This window comes from Mytilus californianus, unplaced genomic scaffold (genome assembly GCF_021869535.1).
Source record: "Mytilus californianus isolate M0D057914Y unplaced genomic scaffold, xbMytCali1.0.p SCAF_7, whole genome shotgun sequence".
NCBI lineage: Eukaryota > Metazoa > Mollusca > Bivalvia > Mytilida > Mytilidae > Mytilus > Mytilus californianus.
Genome location: NW_026262723.1, coordinates 11677126 through 11698378, shown reverse-complemented (window position 1 = coordinate 11698378; position 21253 = coordinate 11677126). Strand labels below are relative to the sequence as shown.

At 32.2% G+C, this 21253-nt stretch overlaps 1 protein-coding gene across 1 annotated transcript; it reads left to right on the top strand.

Moving 5' to 3' along the window:
• Nucleotides 1-1200: 1200 nt before the first annotated feature.
• On the top strand, nucleotides 1201-16606 carry LOC127708346 (uncharacterized). The gene is made up of 3 exons (XM_052213205.1): nucleotides 1201-1229; nucleotides 13591-13915; nucleotides 16039-16606. Exons 2-3 carry the CDS (start codon nucleotides 13591-13593, stop codon nucleotides 16533-16535), a joined length of 822 nt encoding a protein of 273 aa, XP_052069165.1. The 5' UTR covers nucleotides 1201-1229; the 3' UTR covers nucleotides 16536-16606.
• Nucleotides 16607-21253: the final 4647 nt, after the last annotated feature.

Below are 21253 nucleotides of genomic sequence, written 5' to 3'. Positions count from 1 at the left end.
ACAGACATCAAAATTACTACCGATTTCCACGTGCGTATGGAATGGAAGAAACTTTATCGGGTATTGCTCTAGACATGTAAAAGAGTAAAATATAGGAAGGTAAAAAATAAGTAAGTTGGAGAGCAGAAAACAAAGCAATCTTCAACGAAACATTTAAAAACATTTAACGTCAGCTATTACCGAAGAAATATTCTTGAATTTTATATATTTATCAAATTAACCAAATCGAATTCAGAGAAAAAACATATTCATAGCCAGAAATTAGTAGTATTTTTGCTAATTAATATTCATGATATGTAAATGAGAATTGTACCACGTGATAATAGTTTGAACTGGACTGGCTTGATATCATTAAAATCTTTAAAACACGGATATTATAAGTTGCCCGTCACAGAGTCCTTGTTTATAATCACTCTGATATTTCCGTAAAGTTGTCAGGCGGTCAAAATCAAAACAATGAACGCGAATTTAGTGAATTTTTCGTGTTTTCGTGAGTTTATTCTTCTTGAAATAGAGGCATTTTAACTTTACGTGGGAACCTAGAGTCCAACGACTACACATACAAGGTTTGGACTTGCTTATTCTTTGGACATTCAAGTTTCAAGTTTCACCCCGGCAACCTGTATTTCTAATGACCTTGTTAGCCAATTTTCAACACGAAGTTTGTAAATTTGACGTTTCAGCCATTTTAACCTGTATTTTATACTGCAATGTTAAAAGCCTCTCGCTTCGATTTTTTAAATAGCTCAGGAACCTTGATTTTTGCAACGCCAGTCATTATATTTCGTTTAAATTGTGTATATTGTTGTGTATATTTATTTTCTGCCCCGGCAACCTGTCTATCACTTAAATCAAAGTTAAAACAGACATTTTTTCTAAATTCCCTATCATTTCAATATAATTTCCGTAACCCGTATCCGATTTCTTTAGTATAATATTAAAATAAGCAAAGTGGCGTTGATTTCTGGATATGATATCATATGCCCTAGCTTGCACGAATTTGCTCTGCTATTTGGAGAACAGCGAACAACCATATTTTTCTAATTAATGCTGTTCAATTGAATTTAGTTTGTCCTTTGATTTGTATTTTGTTGCTTGTCAAATTGACATCATTTTTCAGTAATCTCATCACAATAGAAATGATCGGCACGCTTTTTTGAAAAGCCTTTGTTTGCTTGTTTACGGAAACATTTCAATTTTTACTTCCCGGTACAACAAAATTGACACAGGTGATTTTGTCCTTGAATTTTATAACTTTTATAGCATGTTTAGCTGTAGTAGTCACAGAGGAAAATCATTCTGAAAAGTGTAGTAAAAACATTTTTGTTACGGTCATATTTCATGATACAGAGGTCAACAATGCCGGATTTCTATGGCTGTAATGAAGTAATTACTGTTGTTCACGTGGAATCTTTGGCTAAAATGGCTGCATTTTCACCGTGAAAGTACTCTTGAGTAAAGACAAACCTGAGTATCTAGAAAAATGTTAAGGCATAGCATGCTCTATATAAATAAATTTCGTATACATTTTATATTTTAGAAAATTGAAAATTTAACTGGATTTTGCAGTGAACATTTTTTCATACCTCCAGAAGGCATAAACAAAGTTGGGAAAGAGGTTTGAGAAGTTCAGCTCAGAACTTCCCCACGGGTAATGATTGAAATGCCATGGAAAATATAGGGACAATAGATATACCTGACGATAGTTTGTGATTTAAACTGTGTACCTGAATAGGGAAAACGGTACTATTTATTCTGCCATAGGCGACAATACTAACATTTTTTAAATTTACCACTTTTTATAATAAAAACCTGGATAAAACAGTTATGTGTGGTGTTAGAACTTTATTATTCTATTTTAAAAATTGAAGCCAAATAGTATCATGACCAATTTCCAACGGAGCTTGTTTATTTTATCCATGCCCACCGTCATTTTATACCAAATTTATGAAATTTTGGAAGCCTTTTCGAATAATTCTCTAGAAAATATTTCAATAGGTTTTAAAATTTATATTGTAAATATACACACTGCAGTTATTCATAGATAAATAAAAAAATATATTGTACCCTTACATCCAATCACAGCGCTCCTAATTTGACTTCCTTCACCTGCCTTGGGTACACAAAAGGCCAACCTAATGCTGGGAAAATGTAATAGTACCGTTTTCCCTATACTGTGACATTAAGATATAAAGAATTTTTATGACACCATTAATGCAATACTGGGTTATTGTGAAAACCTTGGCTATAATAAATACTTGTATGTCCCCATTACTTAAAGAAACATGGATCATTTTATGTCCCCACCCCTACATGCTGTTTTACCTCTTTCTCTACTTCTTTCATAAAGGCTTAATAAACAACCTGTATTCAATCATATCTTATCTTTTAAAAAAAAAATATAAACAGTTCCAATTAAACAGATAAAAATGACAATTCCATTCAATTTGTATTCATTTTATCCAAAATTTACAACATAAGTACAAATTCAAGATTTTTCATACTAATCTCCATTCCATGTTTTAGTATATGCCATATTGTGGTTCAAAATTTCAGAGCTTGTTATAAAATCCATTCTTCTGTCTTGAAATGATAAAAACAAAGATATTAGACACTTAAAACATTAAATATGCAAAATACTCAGCTGTAAAGTTGTCTTTGTTGCCTGTATTAATCTATGAAAAAGTAGAATTATGTCCCTTGGGAGTATTGATTTCCAACAAAAGTCCTTTCAAACAGAATAAAATGAAAAATAATATATGCCTGATATAATAAATGATAGAAACTACAAAATGAAGCACTATTGAAATATTTGCTGCATGAATTGCCAAGAATGTGATCAATTTGTTACACAGGATAGCATAAATTCTATCTACATTTAGCCTCAAGTGGGCCTCTTTTTTCTTAAATGGACAATTTCAACACTGAAAATGCTTCTAGTATGACCAAATATTGCCTAACCCCATAAACAGTAAGTACTAAACCCGACAATTTGCCATTTTAATAGATTATGTCTAGAGAAATACCCAAGTGATACATGATTTAGGGAATTACACAGCAAAAGAGGCAAATATTTCAGTTAAAAATATTTGTCGTGACTTGAATTCTGGTGTTTTCAATTGAATTAATCATTGCGAAAGGTGAAAACAACTACAAAAGAACTATAGTTTGGTGCATTTTATACAATATAGTTAATATTGAAATCCTAGAATAAAGTTTTATATCAGTACCCATCAATTTGACTTATTATTATGACTCAGCACTTTTCTCAACACAGTATTGTTCTCAGTTAAAAAATTCTATTCTTTGTGATAAAAATCAAATGTACTTATCAAATGCTTCAAAATAGTAAAATATGACTGAAGTCTGATTGATTTTGATTTCCCTTGCTATCTTGAGTATAGGGAAAACGGTACTATTTATTCTGCCATAGGCGACAATACTAACATTTTCTAAATTTACCACTTTTTATAATAAAAACCTGGATAAAACAGTTATGTGTGGTGTTAGAACTTTATTATTCTATTTTAAAAATTGAAGCCAAATAGTATCATGACCAATTTCCAACGGAGCTTGTTTATTTTATCCATGCCCACCGTCATTTTACACCAAATTTATGAAATTTTGAAAGCCTTTTCGAATAATTCTCTAGAAAATATTTCAATAGGTTTTAAAATTTATATTGTAAATATACACACTGCAGTTATTCATAGATAAATAAAAAAATATATTGTACCCTTACATCCAATCACAGCGCTCCTAATTTGACTTCCTTCACCTGCCTTGGGTACACAAAAGGCCAACCTAATGCTGGGAAAATGTAATAGTACCGTTTTCCCTATACTGTGACATTAAGATATAAAGAATTCTTATGACACCATTAATGCAATACTGGGTTATTGTGAAAACCTTGGCTATAATAAATACTTGTATGTCCCCATTACTTAAAGAAATATGGATCATTTTATGTCCCCACCCCTACATGCTGGTTTACCTCTTTCTCTACTTCTTTCATAAAGGCTTAATAAACAACCTGTATTCAATCATATCTTATCTTTTAAAAAAAAAATATAAACAGTTCCAATTAAACAGATAAAAATGACAATTCCATTCAATTTGTATTCATTTTATCCAAAATTTACAACATAAGTACAAATTCAAGATTTTTCATACTAATCTCCATTCCATGTTTTAGTATATGCCATATTGTGGTTCAAAATTTCAGAGCTTGTTATAAAATCCATTCTTCTGTCTTGAAATGATAAAAACAAAGATATTAGACACTTAAAACATTAAATATGCAAAATACTCAGCTGTAAAGTTGTCTTTGTTGCCTGTATTAATCTATGAAAAAGTAGAATTATGTCCCTTGGGAGTATTGATTTCCAACAAAAGTCCTTTCAAACAGAATAAAATGAAAAATAATATATGCCTGATATAATAAAAGATAGAAACTACAAAATGAAGCACTATTGAAATATTTGCTGCATGAATTGCCAAGAATGTGATCAATTTGTTACACAGGATAGCATAAATTCTATCTACATTTAGCCTCAAGTGGGCCTCTTTTTTCTTAAATGGACAATTTCAACACTGAAAATGCTTCTAGTATGACCAAATATTGCCTAACCCCATAAACAGTAAGTACTAAACCCGACAATTTGCCATTTTAATAGATTATGTCTAGAGAAATACCCAAGTGATACATGATTTAGGGAATTACACAGCAAAAGAGGCAAATATTTCAGTTAAAAATATTTGTCGTGACTTGAATTCTGGTGTTTTCAATTGAATTAATCATTGCGAAAGGTGAAAACAACTACAAAAGAACTATAGTTTGGTGCATTTTATACAATATAGTTAATATTGAAATCCTAGAATAAAGTTTTATATCAGTACCCATCAATTTGACTTATTATTATGACTCAGCACTTTTCTCAACACAGTATTGTTCTCAGTTAAAAAATTCTATTCTTTGTGATAAAAATCAAATGTACTTATCAAATGCTTCAAAATAGTAAAATATGACTGAAGTCTGATTGATTTTGATTTCCCTTGCTATCTTGAGTATAGGGAAAACGGTACTATTTATTCTGCCATAGGCGACAATACTAACATTTTCTAAATTTACCACTTTTTATAATAAAAACCTGGATAAAACAGTTATGTGTGGTGTTAGAACTTTATTATTCTATTTTAAAAATTGAAGCCAAATAGTATCATGACCAATTTCCAACGGAGCTTGTTTATTTTATCCATGCCCACCGTCATTTTACACCAAATTTATGAAATTTTGGAAGCCTTTTCGAATAATTCTCTAGAAAATATTTCAATAGGTTTTAAAATTTATATTGTAAATATACACACTGCAGTTATTCATAGATAAATAAAAAAATATATTGTACCCTTACATCCAATCACAGCGCTCCTAATTTGACTTCCTTCACCTGCCTTGGGTACACAAAAGGCCAACCTAATGCTGGGAAAATGTAATAGTACCGTTTTCCCTATACTGTGACATTAAGATATAAAGAATTCTTATGACACCATTAATGCAATACTGGGTTATTGTGAAAACCTTGGCTATAATAAATACTTGTATGTCCCCATTACTTAAAGAAACATGGATCATTTTATGTCCCCACCCCTACATGCTGGTTTACCTCTTTCTCTACTTCTTTCATAAAGGCTTAATAAACAACCTGTATTCAATCATATCTTATCTTTTGAAAAAAAAATATAAACAGTTCCATTTAAACAGATAAAAATGACAATTCCATTCAATTTGTATTCATTTTATCCAAAATTTACAACATAAGTACAAATTCAAGATTTTTCATACTAATCGCCATTCCATGTTTTAGTATATGCCATATTGTGGTTCAAAATTTCAGAGCTTGTTATAAAATCCATTCTTCTGTCTTGAGATGATAAAAACAAAGATATTAGACACTTAAAACATTAAATATGCAAAATACTCAGCTGTAAAGTTGTCTTTGTTGCCTGTATTAATCTATGAAAAAGTAGAATTATGTCCCTTGGGAGTATTGATTTCCAACAAAAGTCCTTTCAAACAGAATAAAATGAAAAATAATATATGCCTGATATAATAAAAGATAGAAACTACAAAATGAAGCACTATTGAAATATTTGCTGCATGAATTGCCAAGAATGTGATCAATTTGTTACACAGGATAGCATAAATTCTATCTACATTTAGCCTCAAGTGGGCCTCTTTTTTCTTAAATGGACAATTTCAACACTGAAAATGCTTCTAGTATGACCAAATATTGCCTAACCCCATAAACAGTAAGTACTAAACCCGACAATTTGCCATTTTAATAGATTATGTCTAGAGAAATACCCAAGTGATACATGATTTAGGGAATTACACAGCAAAAGAGGCAAATATTTCAGTTAAAAATATTTGTCGTGACTTGAATTCTGGTGTTTTCAATTGAATTAATCATTGCGAAAGGTGAAAACAACTACAAAAGAACTATAGTTTGGTGCATTTTATACAATATAGTTAATATTGAAATCCTAGAATAAAGTTTTATATCAGTACCCATCAATTTGACTTATTATTATGACTCAGCACTTTTCTCAACACAGTATTGTTCTCAGTTAAAAAATTCTATTCTTTGTGATAAAAATCAAATGTACTTATCAAATGCTTCAAAATAGTAAAATATGACTGAAGTCTGATTGATTTTGATTTCCCTTGCTATCTTGAGTATAGGGAAAACGGTACTATTTATTCTGCCATAGGCGACAATACTAACATTTTCTAAATTTACCACTTTTTATAATAAAAACCTGGATAAAACAGTTATGTGTGGTGTTAGAACTTTATTATTCTATTTTAAAAATTGAAGCCAAATAGTATCATGACCAATTTCCAACGGAGCTTGTTTATTTTATCCATGCCCACCGTCATTTTACACCAAATTTATGAAATTTTGGAAGCCTTTTCGAATAATTCTCTAGAAAATATTTCAATAGGTTTTAAAATTTATATTGTAAATATACACACTGCAGTTATTCATAGATAAATAATAAAAATATATTGTACCCTTACATCCAATCACAGCGCTCCTAATTTGACTTCCTTCACCTGCCTTGGGTACACAAAAGGCCAACCTAATGCTGGGAAAATGTAATAGTACCGTTTTCCCTATACTGTGACATTAAGATATAAAGAATTCTTATGACACCATTAATGCAATACTGGGTTATTGTGAAAACCTTGGCTATAATAAATACTTGTATGTCCCCATTACTTAAAGAAACATGGATCATTTTATGTCCCCACCCCTACATGCTGGTTTACCTCTTTCTCTACTTCTTTCATAAAGGCTTAATAAACAACCTGTATTCAATCATATCTTATCTTTTAAAAAAAAAATATAAACAGTTCCATTTAAACAGATAAAAATGACAATTCCATTCAATTTGTATTCATTTTATCCAAAATTTACAACATAAGTACAAATTCAAGATTTTTCATACTAATCTCCATTCCATGTTTTAGTATATGCCATATTGTGGTTCAAAATTTCAGAGCTTGTTATAAAATCCATTCTTCTGTCTTGAGATGATAAAAACAAAGATATTAGACACTTAAAACATTAAATATGCAAAATACTCAGCTGTAAAGTTGTCTTTGTTGCCTGTATTAATCTATGAAAAAGTAGAATTATGTCCCTTGGGAGTATTGATTTCCAACAAAAGTCCTTTCAAACAGAATAAAATGAAAAATAATATATGCCTGATATAATAAAAGATAGAAACTACAAAATGAAGCACTATTGAAATATTTGCTGCATGAATTGCCAAGAATGTGATCAATTTGTTACACAGGATAGCATAAATTCTATCTACATTTAGCCTCAAGTGGGCCTCTTTTTTCTTAAATGGACAATTTCAACACTGAAAATGCTTCTAGTATGACCAAATATTGCCTAACCCCATAAACAGTAAGTACTAAACCCGACAATTTGCCATTTTAATAGATTATGTCTAGAGAAATACCCAAGTGATACATGATTTAGGGAATTACACAGCAAAAGAGGCAAATATTTCAGTTAAAAATATTTGTCGTGACTTGAATTCTGGTGTTTTCAATTGAATTAATCATTGCGAAAGGTGAAAACAACTACAAAAGAACTATAGTTTGGTGCATTTTATACAATATAGTTAATATTGAAATCCTAGAATAAAGTTTTATATCAGTACCCATCAATTTGACTTATTATTATGACTCAGCACTTTTCTCAACACAGTATTGTTCTCAGTTAAAAAATTCTATTCTTTGTGATAAAAATCAAATGTACTTATCAAATGCTTCAAAATAGTAAAATATGACTGAAGTCTGATTGATTTTGATTTCCCTTGCTATCTTGAGTATAGGGAAAACGGTACTATTTATTCTGCCATAGGCGACAATACTAACATTTTCTAAATTTACCACTTTTTATAATAAAAACCTGGATAAAACAGTTATGTGTGGTGTTAGAACTTTATTATTCTATTTTAAAAATTGAAGCCAAATAGTATCATGACCAATTTCCAACGGAGCTTGTTTATTTTATCCATGCCCACCGTCATTTTACACCAAATTTATGAAATTTTGGAAGCCTTTTCGAATAATTCTCTAGAAAATATTTCAATAGGTTTTAAAATTTATATTGTAAATATACACACTGCAGTTATTCATAGATAAATAAAAAAATATATTGTACCCTTACATCCAATCACAGCGCTCCTAATTTGACTTCCTTCACCTGCCTTGGGTACACAAAAGGCCAACCTAATGCTGGGAAAATGTAATAGTACCGTTTTCCCTATACTGTGACATTAAGATATAAAGAATTCTTATGACACCATTAATGCAATACTGGGTTTTTGTGAAAACCTTGGCTATAATAAATACTTGTATGTCCCCATTACTTAAAGAAACATGGATCATTTTATGTCCCCACCCCTACATGCTGGTTTACCTCTTTCTCTACTTCTTTCATAAAGGCTTAATAAACAACCTGTATTCAATCATATCTTATCTTTTGAAAAAAAAATATAAACAGTTCCATTTAAACAGATAAAAATGACAATTCCATTCAATTTGTATTCATTTTATCCAAAATTTACAACATAAGTACAAATTCAAGATTTTTCATACTAATCTCCATTCCATGTTTTAGTATATGCCATATTGTGGTTCAAAATTTCAGAGCTTGTTATAAAATCCATTCTTCTGTCTTGAGATGATAAAAACAAAGATATTAGACACTTAAAACATTAAATATGCAAAATACTCAGCTGTAAAGTTGTCTTTGTTGCCTGTATTAATCTATGAAAAAGTAGAATTATGTCCCTTGGGAGTATTGATTTCCAACAAAAGTCCTTTCAAACAGAATAAAATGAAAAATAATATATGCCTGATATAATAAAAGATAGAAACTACAAAATGAAGCACTATTGAAATATTTGCTGCATGAATTGCCAAGAATGTGATCAATTTGTTACACAGGATAGCATAAATTCTATCTACATTTAGCCTCAAGTGGGCCTCTTTTTTCTTAAATGGACAATTTCAACACTGAAAATGCTTCTAGTATGACCAAATATTGCCTAACCCCATAAACAGTAAGTACTAAACCCGACAATTTGCCATTTTAATAGATTATGTCTAGAGAAATACCCAAGTGATACATGATTTAGGGAATTACACAGCAAAAGAGGCAAATATTTCAGTTAAAAATATTTGTCGTGACTTGAATTCTGGTGTTTTCAATTGAATTAATCATTGCGAAAGGTGAAAACAACTACAAAAGAACTATAGTTTGGTGCATTTTATACAATATAGTTAATATTGAAATCCTAGAATAAAGTTTTATATCAGTACCCATCAATTTGACTTATTATTATGACTCAGCACTTTTCTCAACACAGTATTGTTCTCAGTTAAAAAATTCTATTCTTTGTGATAAAAATCAAATGTACTTATCAAATGCTTCAAAATAGTAAAATATGACTGAAGTCTGATTGATTTTGATTTCCCTTGCTATCTTGAGTATAGGGAAAACGGTACTATTTATTCTGCCATAGGCGACAATACTAACATTTTCTAAATTTACCACTTTTTATAATAAAAACCTGGATAAAACAGTTATGTGTGGTGTTAGAACTTTATTATTCTATTTTAAAAATTGAAGCCAAATAGTATCATGACCAATTTCCAACGGAGCTTGTTTATTTTATCCATGCCCACCGTCATTTTACACCAAATTTATGAAATTTTGGAAGCCTTTTCGAATAATTCTCTAGAAAATATTTCAATAGGTTTTAAAATTTATATTGTAAATATACACACTGCAGTTATTCATAGATAAATAAAAAAATATATTGTACCCTTACATCCAATCACAGCGCTCCTAATTTGACTTCCTTCACCTGCCTTGGGTACACAAAAGGCCAACCTAATGCTGGGAAAATGTAATAGTACCGTTTTCCCTATACTGTGACATTAAGATATAAAGAATTTTTATGACACCATTAATGCAATACTGGGTTATTGTGAAAACCTTGGCTATAATAAATACTTGTATGTCCCCATTACTTAAAGAAACATGGATCATTTTATGTCCCCACCCCTACATGCTGGTTTACCTCTTTCTCTACTTCTTTCATAAAGGCTTAATAAACAACCTGTATTCAATCATATCTTATCTTTTGAAAAAAAAATATAAACAGTTCCATTTAAACAGATAAAAATGACAATTCCATTCAATTTGTATTCATTTTATCCAAAATTTACAACATAAGTACAAATTCAAGATTTTTCATACTAATCTCCATTCCATGTTTTAGTATATGCCATATTGTGGTTCAAAATTTCAGAGCTTGTTATAAAATCCATTCTTCTGTCTTGAGATGATAAAAACAAAGATATTAGACACTTAAAACATTAAGTATGCAAAATACTCAGCTGTAAAGTTGTCTTTGTTGCCTGTATTAATCTATGAAAAAGTAGAATTATGTCCCTTGGGAGTATTGATTTCCAACAAAAGTCCTTTCAAACAGAATAAAATGAAAAATAATATATGCCTGATATAATAAAAGATAGAAACTACAAAATGAAGCACTGTTGAAATATTTGCTGCATGAATTGCCAAGAATGTGATCAATTTGTTACAAAGGATAGCATAAATTCTATCTACATTTAGCCTCAAGTGGGCCTCTTTTTTCTTAAATGGACAATTTCAACTCTGAAAATGCTTCTAGTATGACCAAATATTGCCTAACCCCATAAACAGTAAGTACTAAACCCGACAATTTGCCATTTTAATAGATTATGTCTAGAGAAATACCCAAGTGATACATGATTTAGGGAATTACACAGCAAAAGAGGCAAATATTTCAGTTAAAAATATTTGTCGTGACTTGAATTCTGGTGTTTTCAATTGAATTAATCATTGCGAAAGGTGAAAACAACTACAAAAGAACTATAGTTTGGTGCATTTTATACAATATAGTTAATATTGAAATCCTAGAATAAAGTTTTATATCAGTACCCATCAATTTGACTTATTATTATGACTCAGCACTTTTCTCAACACAGTATTGTTCTCAGTTAAAAAATTCTATTCTTTGTGATAAAAATCAAATGTACTTATCAAATGCTTCAAAATAGTAAAATATGACTGAAGTCTGATTGATTTTGATTTCCCTTGCTATCTTGAGTATAGGGAAAACGGTACTATTTATTCTGCCATAGGCGACAATACTAACATTTTCTAAATTTACCACTTTTTATAATAAAAACCTGGATAAAACAGTTATGTGTGGTGTTAGAACTTTATTATTCTATTTTAAAAATTGAAGCCAAATAGTATCATGACCAATTTCCAACGGAGCTTGTTTATTTTATCCATGCCCATCGTCATTTTACACCAAATTTATGAAATTTTGGAAGCCTTTTCGAATAATTCTCTAGAAAATATTTCAATAGGTTTTAAAATTTATATTGTAAATATACACACTGCAGTTACACTCAACTGTATAAAACAAAACAACTATCATCTTCTGCAGGAACGAAAAAAGTGCACTGCAAAATCCAGTTGAGTTTAAATTTACTTAAACATAAAATGCATTTGAATTTAAGTTATCTAGGACATGCTATGCCTTAAAACTTTAAAAGATGGACAGTCTGTACTCGGAAGTAAATTTTGAGGTGCAAACGCAGCCTATGAACCAAATTAAGGGTCCACGTGAACCTTAATAACACCATCTGCAGTTTTATAATGTTACAGTGTAAGCCTGGGATGGACCTAGTGCCTTTTAACATAGTCACTGTATTTTGCAATTATGTAGTGAGATTAAACACAGTGGACCAGGCCACACCTCCCCCTCCGAAATCCGCCTCGGAAACATCTATAATGGCTAAACGTAAGTTGAATAAAATGCTAGTTCTTTTCCCACGTTTAAGGGCATTGGTGGCAAAGAAGCATCAATTGTCGAACTACCGTATCACTACCCAGTCAACTCTAAGATTGTGAGTTTGAATACCGCACGTGGCGGATGCGGAGTGAACATGACTAGGATTGTCAGTTTTCCTAGTCACAAAGGTCGGTGGTTCTTTTCCGGCACGAAATAGCACAATAGTACTGAAAGTGGCGTAAACCACCAATCAATCAATCAATAAATCGATCTAATCACCGTATGTGAGAAGCTTTAGGGAATCTGTTTCAAATCCTAAATATAATATTAAATAAAGGAACACGTCGTCAAGACGTAAGACAGACTTCCCGAAGTCCATTCTGAATCATTTTTTATTGAGAATTTGTTTCTAAATCGTGTTATTTACATCTATGTTGGCCATTCTTTTTTTATGAAACTAAGTTGGACTTAATCTTTCATTTTTGTCCGAAAAGGGTAGAGGAATCAACTGTGTGTGTACTACTGCAAATGCAAAAAAATAAGATAACATGTTTTTTTTTACCCGCCCGTTTATGGGACGAGTTATGTCATACCGTAGTCCGACCGTCCGTCCGTCCGTGCGTCGTCATTAACATGTCGGACAAAACTCGAAAACGATTTCGCAAATGTTCATGAAACTTTTGTGAATGTTTATATCTATTGACATGAGCTCCCTTTTGATTTTCTATAAATTTCAGTTTATACAAGAACGCAAGTGTATCTTCAAAATATATATTTATCATCAAAACAAACACTCATCATAAAAGAAAGGAGAGGTGGTATGGTTGCCAAGTAGATATTTTTTCACGAGAATTCAAAGGACGAGTGGAAAGGGTTAAGGCAATAAATGTCACCATATAGCCTTCAACAAAGAGCAAATCCACACAGTATTATAGTAATAAAAATAAAAAGCCCAACACTTGATAAATATGAAATTCCTCAAACGAGTAAAAATCATCTTTTGTATAACAGAGTATTTGAAAAACAAACATGAATTTCAAAGTAAAAAATCGTTCATATTCAGTATCGAAAAAACTTTTTTATCGTTCACTGTGTATGTTTTACATCTGTTTACATACTTCGTATGACAATCATTTTTTGTCTTTTCAGATGTTTGGCGCCAAACCTACGGGTTTTACGGTACCTGATGAAGCTCCCACGGCACCTGTGGATAGGCATGATCTATGTACTGATGAGAACAGCCAAAAGCGTTTGTCTCTTTTTGCCCAGCACGATTTAATAATAAAAATCGAAAATACAAAACTGCACGTGAACAAGGAACAACTTATGGCCGAGTCACCAGTATTTGAGAAAATGTTTACGTCAGACTTTAAAGAAAAGGATAAACAGGAAATAGAATTGGATGGAAAAGACCTGAACAGTTTTGTTGACTTTCTGAGGTGCACTTTACCAGGAATTGATGAAAAATTAGCAGGTAACCCTCTCTCTTTCTCTCATAGACTGTATTATGGTGTTTACCAATGCTGTGCATTATTATTTTTATTTTGCTGCTAAATATCAAAAAAAGGGGGAGGTTGGGTAGTCATTGAATGCATGAATTAATACATTATCGTAGAAATCATTAACTACTAGTATGCTATAGTTGTTTCTTTGTCATTTGGTTTTTTGTGGAGAGATGTCTCATTGGCAATCTGACGACATCTTCTCAGTTTTATAATATGTGATCTGATTGACCTACTGATTATTATGATATTATTACGTGAGTATTTCTGTATTGGCCTTGTTATTGGTCCGAGGCTTGCTGTATTGGCCTGAGGCGAAGCCGAAGGCCAATACAGCTGGCCGAGGACCAATAACAAGGCCAATACAGAAATACACGTAATAGTATCTTTATTAATTAACTACAGTGTTACAATATTTTTTTTATTTCATTTCACAAGAGATAAACATTTTTACCTTGACGTGGAACTATCCAAATCTCAGTTTCTTTTTATAAGATGCTCTATCTAATGATCTGGTGTTGTTTCCAGGTGTCTTCAGCATTTTCTCATCTGATGAATTTTTCTACCCTTTCCAGTCACTATAAAGTGTTACAATTTAAATTTAGACACAACACATAAATAGTAATTGGAAAGGTACTGCCATTGCATGTGTTTTGCAGAAACAAACTGAAAAAATAATGTAGGAGTTGAAAATGATACAACTATCCATAAGCCAACTGACCAAACTGAAAGAACGAAGATTTGCACAATTACAGGTCACCCTTCCAGAATGCATACGCCTGGTTCGGGTTTAAAAATAAATGACAGTTTACAAAACATGAGAAGCGAAAGTAAACAGTAAATCGACTTGTACCATCGTGAAATTATGAGGTCGACAAGAAATGAACTTTGTGATAATCTATTCGTTTCCCAAACCTGAAATAATTCCATCGTCTGCTTTCAAAATGCTTTTTAAATGAATGTGACCGTCTTAAGCCTGAAATATATGCCTTACTGAACGTTTCAGCATGTTTATGGTGAGTAAATGAAAACTGCGTCTTCCAAACAACTGTTTACTTTCAGTTTGTGTTTATCGTGACTTTCGATCTAAAAACTAGAGACGTTCCGAAATCCTGTATTGGCCGGATCAGAACTCGGCCAATACAGAAAAAAATCTATATTGGCCGAGTTATTCTGTATTGGCCGAGTAGACACCTTTATATTGCATAGGCAGTTTTCATCATATTTAGTCCAATAACAGTGTAGTTAATTAATAAAAGCAATTATACAATTTCTGTATTAGCGAAATGGACGTTAATTTAGGTTAATACTGTACTTTAGTAGCGTTTGGCCATTAACAATGACATTTTGGCAAACAATATGGTCTAATTTATATGTAGACTGGGCATATTATTAAAATATGGTATTCGTTTTCAACAATTACATATTACAACATTTGCATAATCGTAATTCTCTACCCACATCAGCTATACAGCTTCCATTTTCAATGTTCAGCTTAGTTGTACCACTATGCAATTAAGTTAACAGTATGTATTATATTAAACAGACGATGGTGGTTGACTACCCGTGAGGGTTTTAAACCTGGTTTTATAGCTAGCTAATCCTCTCACTTGTATGACAGTCGCATTAAACTCCATTTTATTAACATATGAAATGTTCAGTAATCTATCACTACTTGGTTGGCTTATTAAAAATTCAGACGAAAGTTCCAGGGACCTTCATTTATATTTTGTCTTCAGACGCGATATTGTCTAACACTGTTTTGTTGTCACCTTTCTCGTTGCAAAAAGTAAAATCACAAAAATACTGAACTCCGAGAAAAATTCAAAAAGGAAAGTCCCCAAATCAAATGGCAAAATCAAAAGAACAAACACATCAAACGAATGGATAACAGCTGTCATATTCCTGACTTGGTACAGGCATTTTCTTATGTAGAAAATCGTGGATTTAACCTGGTTTTATAGCTAGCTAAACCTCTCACTTGTATGACAGTCGCATCAAATTTCATTATAATGACAACGATGCGTGAACAAAACAAACAGACACATAATATTTACAAAAGCCTACATCAAAATTTATCTTGTTTTTTTTATAGATAAAACAGTTCACTCGGTGATTCCTCTGGCAGATGAATATCAAACGTCAAACACACTACGAAAAGCTGATGAGTTTCTTGCAGAGAAGAGCAAAGTTATTGGAGATAAAATTACTTCTGAGCAAATAATCACGAACATATTACAAGCAGAGCTCTATCAACTACCATCGTTCTTGGAGGAATCTATAACCATTGCCTCCAGGAAATCGTTTGACAAATTTGTAAAAAATCCAAAATTTGATGAAATTACTTCTGAAACTAGAATGAAAATTGCTTTAAAGCGTTGGAGCGACATCGATGCAGTTTTAAAATCTACAGGTCATCTTAATCACACATCGGAAAGTGTTGACTTTTATAAATTTTATGATCAGCCAGTGCCATCTCCATCGCAGTTACAATCAGTGTCTACTGTCCCTTCTGCCGTCGGTTTTTCGTTTGGTGGTTCACAACAAAGAGATCTATCCGTTCAACTTAAACCATTCATGCAGACAAATTAACCTAAATGGTCAAATTTGATATGATTAGTAAATAATGTATATCAGCTCATGGTGATTTTACATCAATTTTTTTTTTTTTTTTTATTTTTTTTTTTTTTATTTTTTTTTTTTTGTATTTCTTTTAAATAAATTGCCTTTAGCTAACCTTTATGATACAAATAAAAAATATATATATATATATCTCATGTACAACATACCCAAACGCATGATGAATGTGAATGTCTTCAACTGTATCAAAATAAGTTCAGAAGATAACCTTTTCTAATTAGGTTAACAAAAAACAGAAACTTAATGATTGTGATTATACTTGGTAGAAATAAACTTAATCGTGATATTTAAGTAACAATATTGGCTCTGATTGAGCTTGCAACATGTAACTACACAAGCGTGCACACGCTAAAATGGACCGGACCTTACTTACAAAATATTTTGGTTTACCCAAACCCTTCCCAAAGGTCGAAACAGGGGGTAAGTAGGTAGGCATTTTCTCTTTTTTTTTTGTCGACAAAGAGAAATTGAAGCATTAGATGTATTTTATTCTTCATGCCAAAAAAATTTCACATCTGGACCATAAACGATTTTGATTAGGCAGCTATTTTCTGGGTAGGTAGGGTTAGGACAAACAAACATATTCTTTTTTATGACCCCGTCTTAGCATGATTGAATTTATATTGAAAGTCTGTAAAATGAAGGTTTTACTACAGTAATGCACACACTTAACATTATCAACAATGCGTGAAAATGAGGTCATGGTCAGATGAACAATGCCAGAAATTCACACTTTACAATCATTCCATGCACCAGATATAGTGGTCCAATTGATTTTACATGTAGTAAATGTATCTGCAGGGGCGGATCCAGCCATTTTAAAAAAAGGGAGGGGGTCCCAACCCAGGAGAAAAGGGGGGGGGGGGGGTTCCAACCATATGTCCCCATTCAAATGCATTGATCGGCCAAAAAAAAGGGGGGTTCCAACCCCCGGACCCCCCGCCCCCGGAACCGCCACTGATCTGAGCAACAGACCAATTCACAAAACCTTAACATTGACCAATGAACCATAAATAGTGGTCATTATAAAACAAGGAGATGTGATATGATTGCCAATGAGACAACTCTCCACGGCACCAGAGACTAAATGACGTAGAAGGTTAGCAACCATTGGTCATCGTATGACCTTTTACAACGAGCAAAACCCCTACTTAATAGCAAGCTATAAAAGGCCCCCTAAATAATAAATGTAAAACAATTCAAACTAGGAAACTAACGGCCTAATTAATGTTCAAAACATTAAACGAAAAAAAATGTAGTATGCAGCAACATTCGACCAACACCGAATTACAGGCTCATCACTTTGGACAAAACAAAAACACAAAAGAAGATATCAGAACACAAGCAGTTTTTTAAAGTTTGTCCACAGACAATAACAACTACTAGTAATAAGAAAATCATGTATCTAAGTCTATTCCTCAATCAGTACACTTCTAACTTAACAGTCAGATTGTAAGACCGTGAACGTACATATACATTGTATTTATGCAATGAAGTAAAATATTTAGTTTGGTTTGATTTTTGATCACAAAATTGGTTCATATGAACTCTGTCAGACAGGCATGTACACCGTACAATCATTCCATATCCACGCCCACCCTTCTAGGCTTCAAATCCGCGCTAGTGTGAGTGAATTCAAAACGCACCCACTGTGATTTTAGGTGCAATTTACACAATTTCGGTCTTTGGTTTTATTTGTAATTCAATAAATTTGACTCCAGATACATTGAAAATATATGATATACAAATTATTCCGATTTATTCGTGTTTTGTGAGTCAAATTTAACCACACGTACAATGTTTCCGCCATTTTGGAATTGAATCGTCGGTCAAATTAAAAACGGTGCATTCTGGTATATTCCATTTTTTTTTTTTTTTAGAAACGAATGAACACCCTGTTGCTCCTAATGACACGGGTATACACCAAATTCCAGAAAAGCTTTTTGGACGCACGAATTTTTAAATTGTTATTTTCATTTAGACAGAAGGAAACATTAATAATTAGTTGCATGCGTTGCTGTTCTTAGCATACCTTCAATAGCAATTTAAAGCATTTGAAAATAGGGAGTAGATGTTTGACAGATCCTGGAAGCATTTAAACGTTACAACTCACCACTTGCAAGCCGCTGACTATAAAAAAATATGAAGTCATTTTTCAATATTACAGGGAAATGAAAGACGATAAAATTAAATTCCATTTATCAAATAAAAAAAATCAAGGTATCGGCAAAAGAGTAACAAGGTGTCAGTCCTCACATGTTACTAATATCAACTGTAAGTCATTCTGTCTAGTAGTTACTAGTAACTGAGAAATGCATGTAGTGTGGCGGAATTGTTTTGTTGCACAGACAAGGTGCCTCATCCTATAGTAGGGGTATAATAAAGAATTGTGCAAGTAATATCGATTTTGATTTATTTAATATAATTATAGCAGAAGAACCAATAAGTAATTCGGTAATGGCTTGTAGGCGGTGGATAATTGAGGGTGCATGCAACATAACTCATTTTTGCAATAGTAAAGTTTACGGTAATGCATTTCTATTTCAAAATATTCACATCCTGTATCAATTTTGGTTTGTTTTGTTTGATTCTGAAGTGTTTTGTGAAAGGACTCGGTTAGCAGATTAAACTTTGTTTTTAGGGGAGGAGTTGGAGGATAATCTGACAATGCAACGTACACATAATCCTTGTTTTGAAGAAATTTGAAGAGGGATTACTGTTGTAATTAGCGTATCAAATAACAGTTTGCGAATAACAGATATAGCTCCCATTTTGTCTATGTTGTTGAAAAACGACACGTTTGTTTACCTTAGTAACGTTGCTTTCGCCGAGATATTTGATATTTTTACCTGAATGAAAGCTATTAGGGTGTCTGTCGTTGATTGGAAAATCAATCCATGGTATGAGAATCATTTAGGTAGGAAATGATTTCCTTTGTAAGGTATATAGTCACACATGTATTTAAAGGAAGGGTAGTCTTTTCAAAATGGCGACTAAGATCCTTTTAGGATTTTGTAGTATACGGGTATGAATAGTTAACTGTACATTGTTAGATGATAAAGAAATATTGATGCTAACATTAAATACACTAATAATGTAATACAAGTAGACAGGAAATACCATGAAAATGAAAAACATTGATTACATTTTTTAAAACTGCTAACTTGTAGTGTTTCGTGGTAATGATCAAGTACATGTCGGTGAATACACTTTTATAAGTAAAAATTGCAAAACCTATTTAGTAATTTGTGTTTTATGTTAACTTCAAAGAAACTTCTTTTAAAGTTTTCAAATTCTTGAAAAGTATTAAAACATATATCCCACCACTGTCATAGTGAGGAGAGGGTTGAGCGCTCACAAACATGTTTAACCCCGCCACATTCGTTATGTGCCTGTCAGGAGCCTGTAGTTCAGTGGTTGTCTTTGGTTCACGTCTGCCATATTTGTTTTTCGTAAATTGTTTTATTATAAATTAGGCAGTTAGTTTTCTCAATTGAATTGTTTCATATTTTTCCTGTCGGGGCCCTTTATAGACGACTATACGGTATAGGTTTTTCTCATCGTTAAAGGTCGAACGGCTGCCTAAAATTGCTTAAATCCACTTCATTTAAACTTTTGTGGATATTTGTCTCATTAGAAATCATACCACATCTCCTTATTTTTATATATCTGTTCTAACTAGTTATGTACATTATTTATGTGTGGTAAAAAATACAGTTACATGGTAATACATGTAACATCAATTTAGATTTGTTGGTAATACATGTAACATATATACTCCTCATATACAAAACTGGTGACAACTATTCCCAGTCAGTTTATATCATACATTGTAGACCAGTGTTTCCTTACGCTTTATGGTTGAACCTAGTAATGCAATGAAATACGATTTTGCTGTTTGTTTCATATAATCTGACAAATCATATGTATACACTAGTTTTACGCTAGTAATTTTTGAGGCCCTTTATAGCTTGCTGTTCGGTTGGAGCCAATTGTGACTTGGATGGAGAGCCAAGTTGTCTCATTGGCACTCGTACCACATCTTCTTATCTCTATGTATGTATGTGTGTGTGTAAAGGGACAAAGTATTCTACACTTTCTAAAAAACCTCTAAAATAAATATAATTTTGAAAATCAAAATGTATCATCCAATTATATAAATATTGGTATATCATAAAGAGAGGCAAAAGATACCAAAGAGATATTCAAACTCATAAATCGAAAACAAACTGACAATGCCATGGCTCAAAACGAAAACCAACACAAAAAACACAAAGCAAAACATAGAAAACTAAAGATTGAGCAACACGAACCCCACCAGAAACCTTGGTCGATCTGATGTTCTTTGGAAGGCTAAGCAGAGCTTGTTTGACACTTGGCACCCGTCTTGCTGCTCCTGTTAGTTTGTCACATTCGAGTAAAAGACGGAATTGTGGTCACAACAATTGAAACATATCATTCGTCATCAGTGAAGAAAGATATTCCATAACGGTCAACCAACTATGATGGCGTCAGTAAAACTTTACCACTTGAAATTCTTGGTTCAATAGCTTCCTTGTAAGCAGCAACCCCCTACCATGAAAATGGCGATAGGAAATGCAAGCTCTTGAATATCGTATCCAATGGGGGATATATACTTCATATGCAGGTGCTGCTGGAATGTTATTACA

Excerpts from the sequence above, each read along its gene's own strand:
- LOC127708346 (XM_052213205.1), top strand. The coding sequence starts at position 13,591 with ATGTTTGGCGCCAAACCTACGGGTTTTACGGTACCTGATGAAGCTCCC. Across the intron at positions 13,916-16,038 it reads AATTGATGAAAAATTAGCAG|ATAAAACAGTTCACTCGGTG; the intron begins GTAACCCTCTCT and ends TTTTTTTTATAG.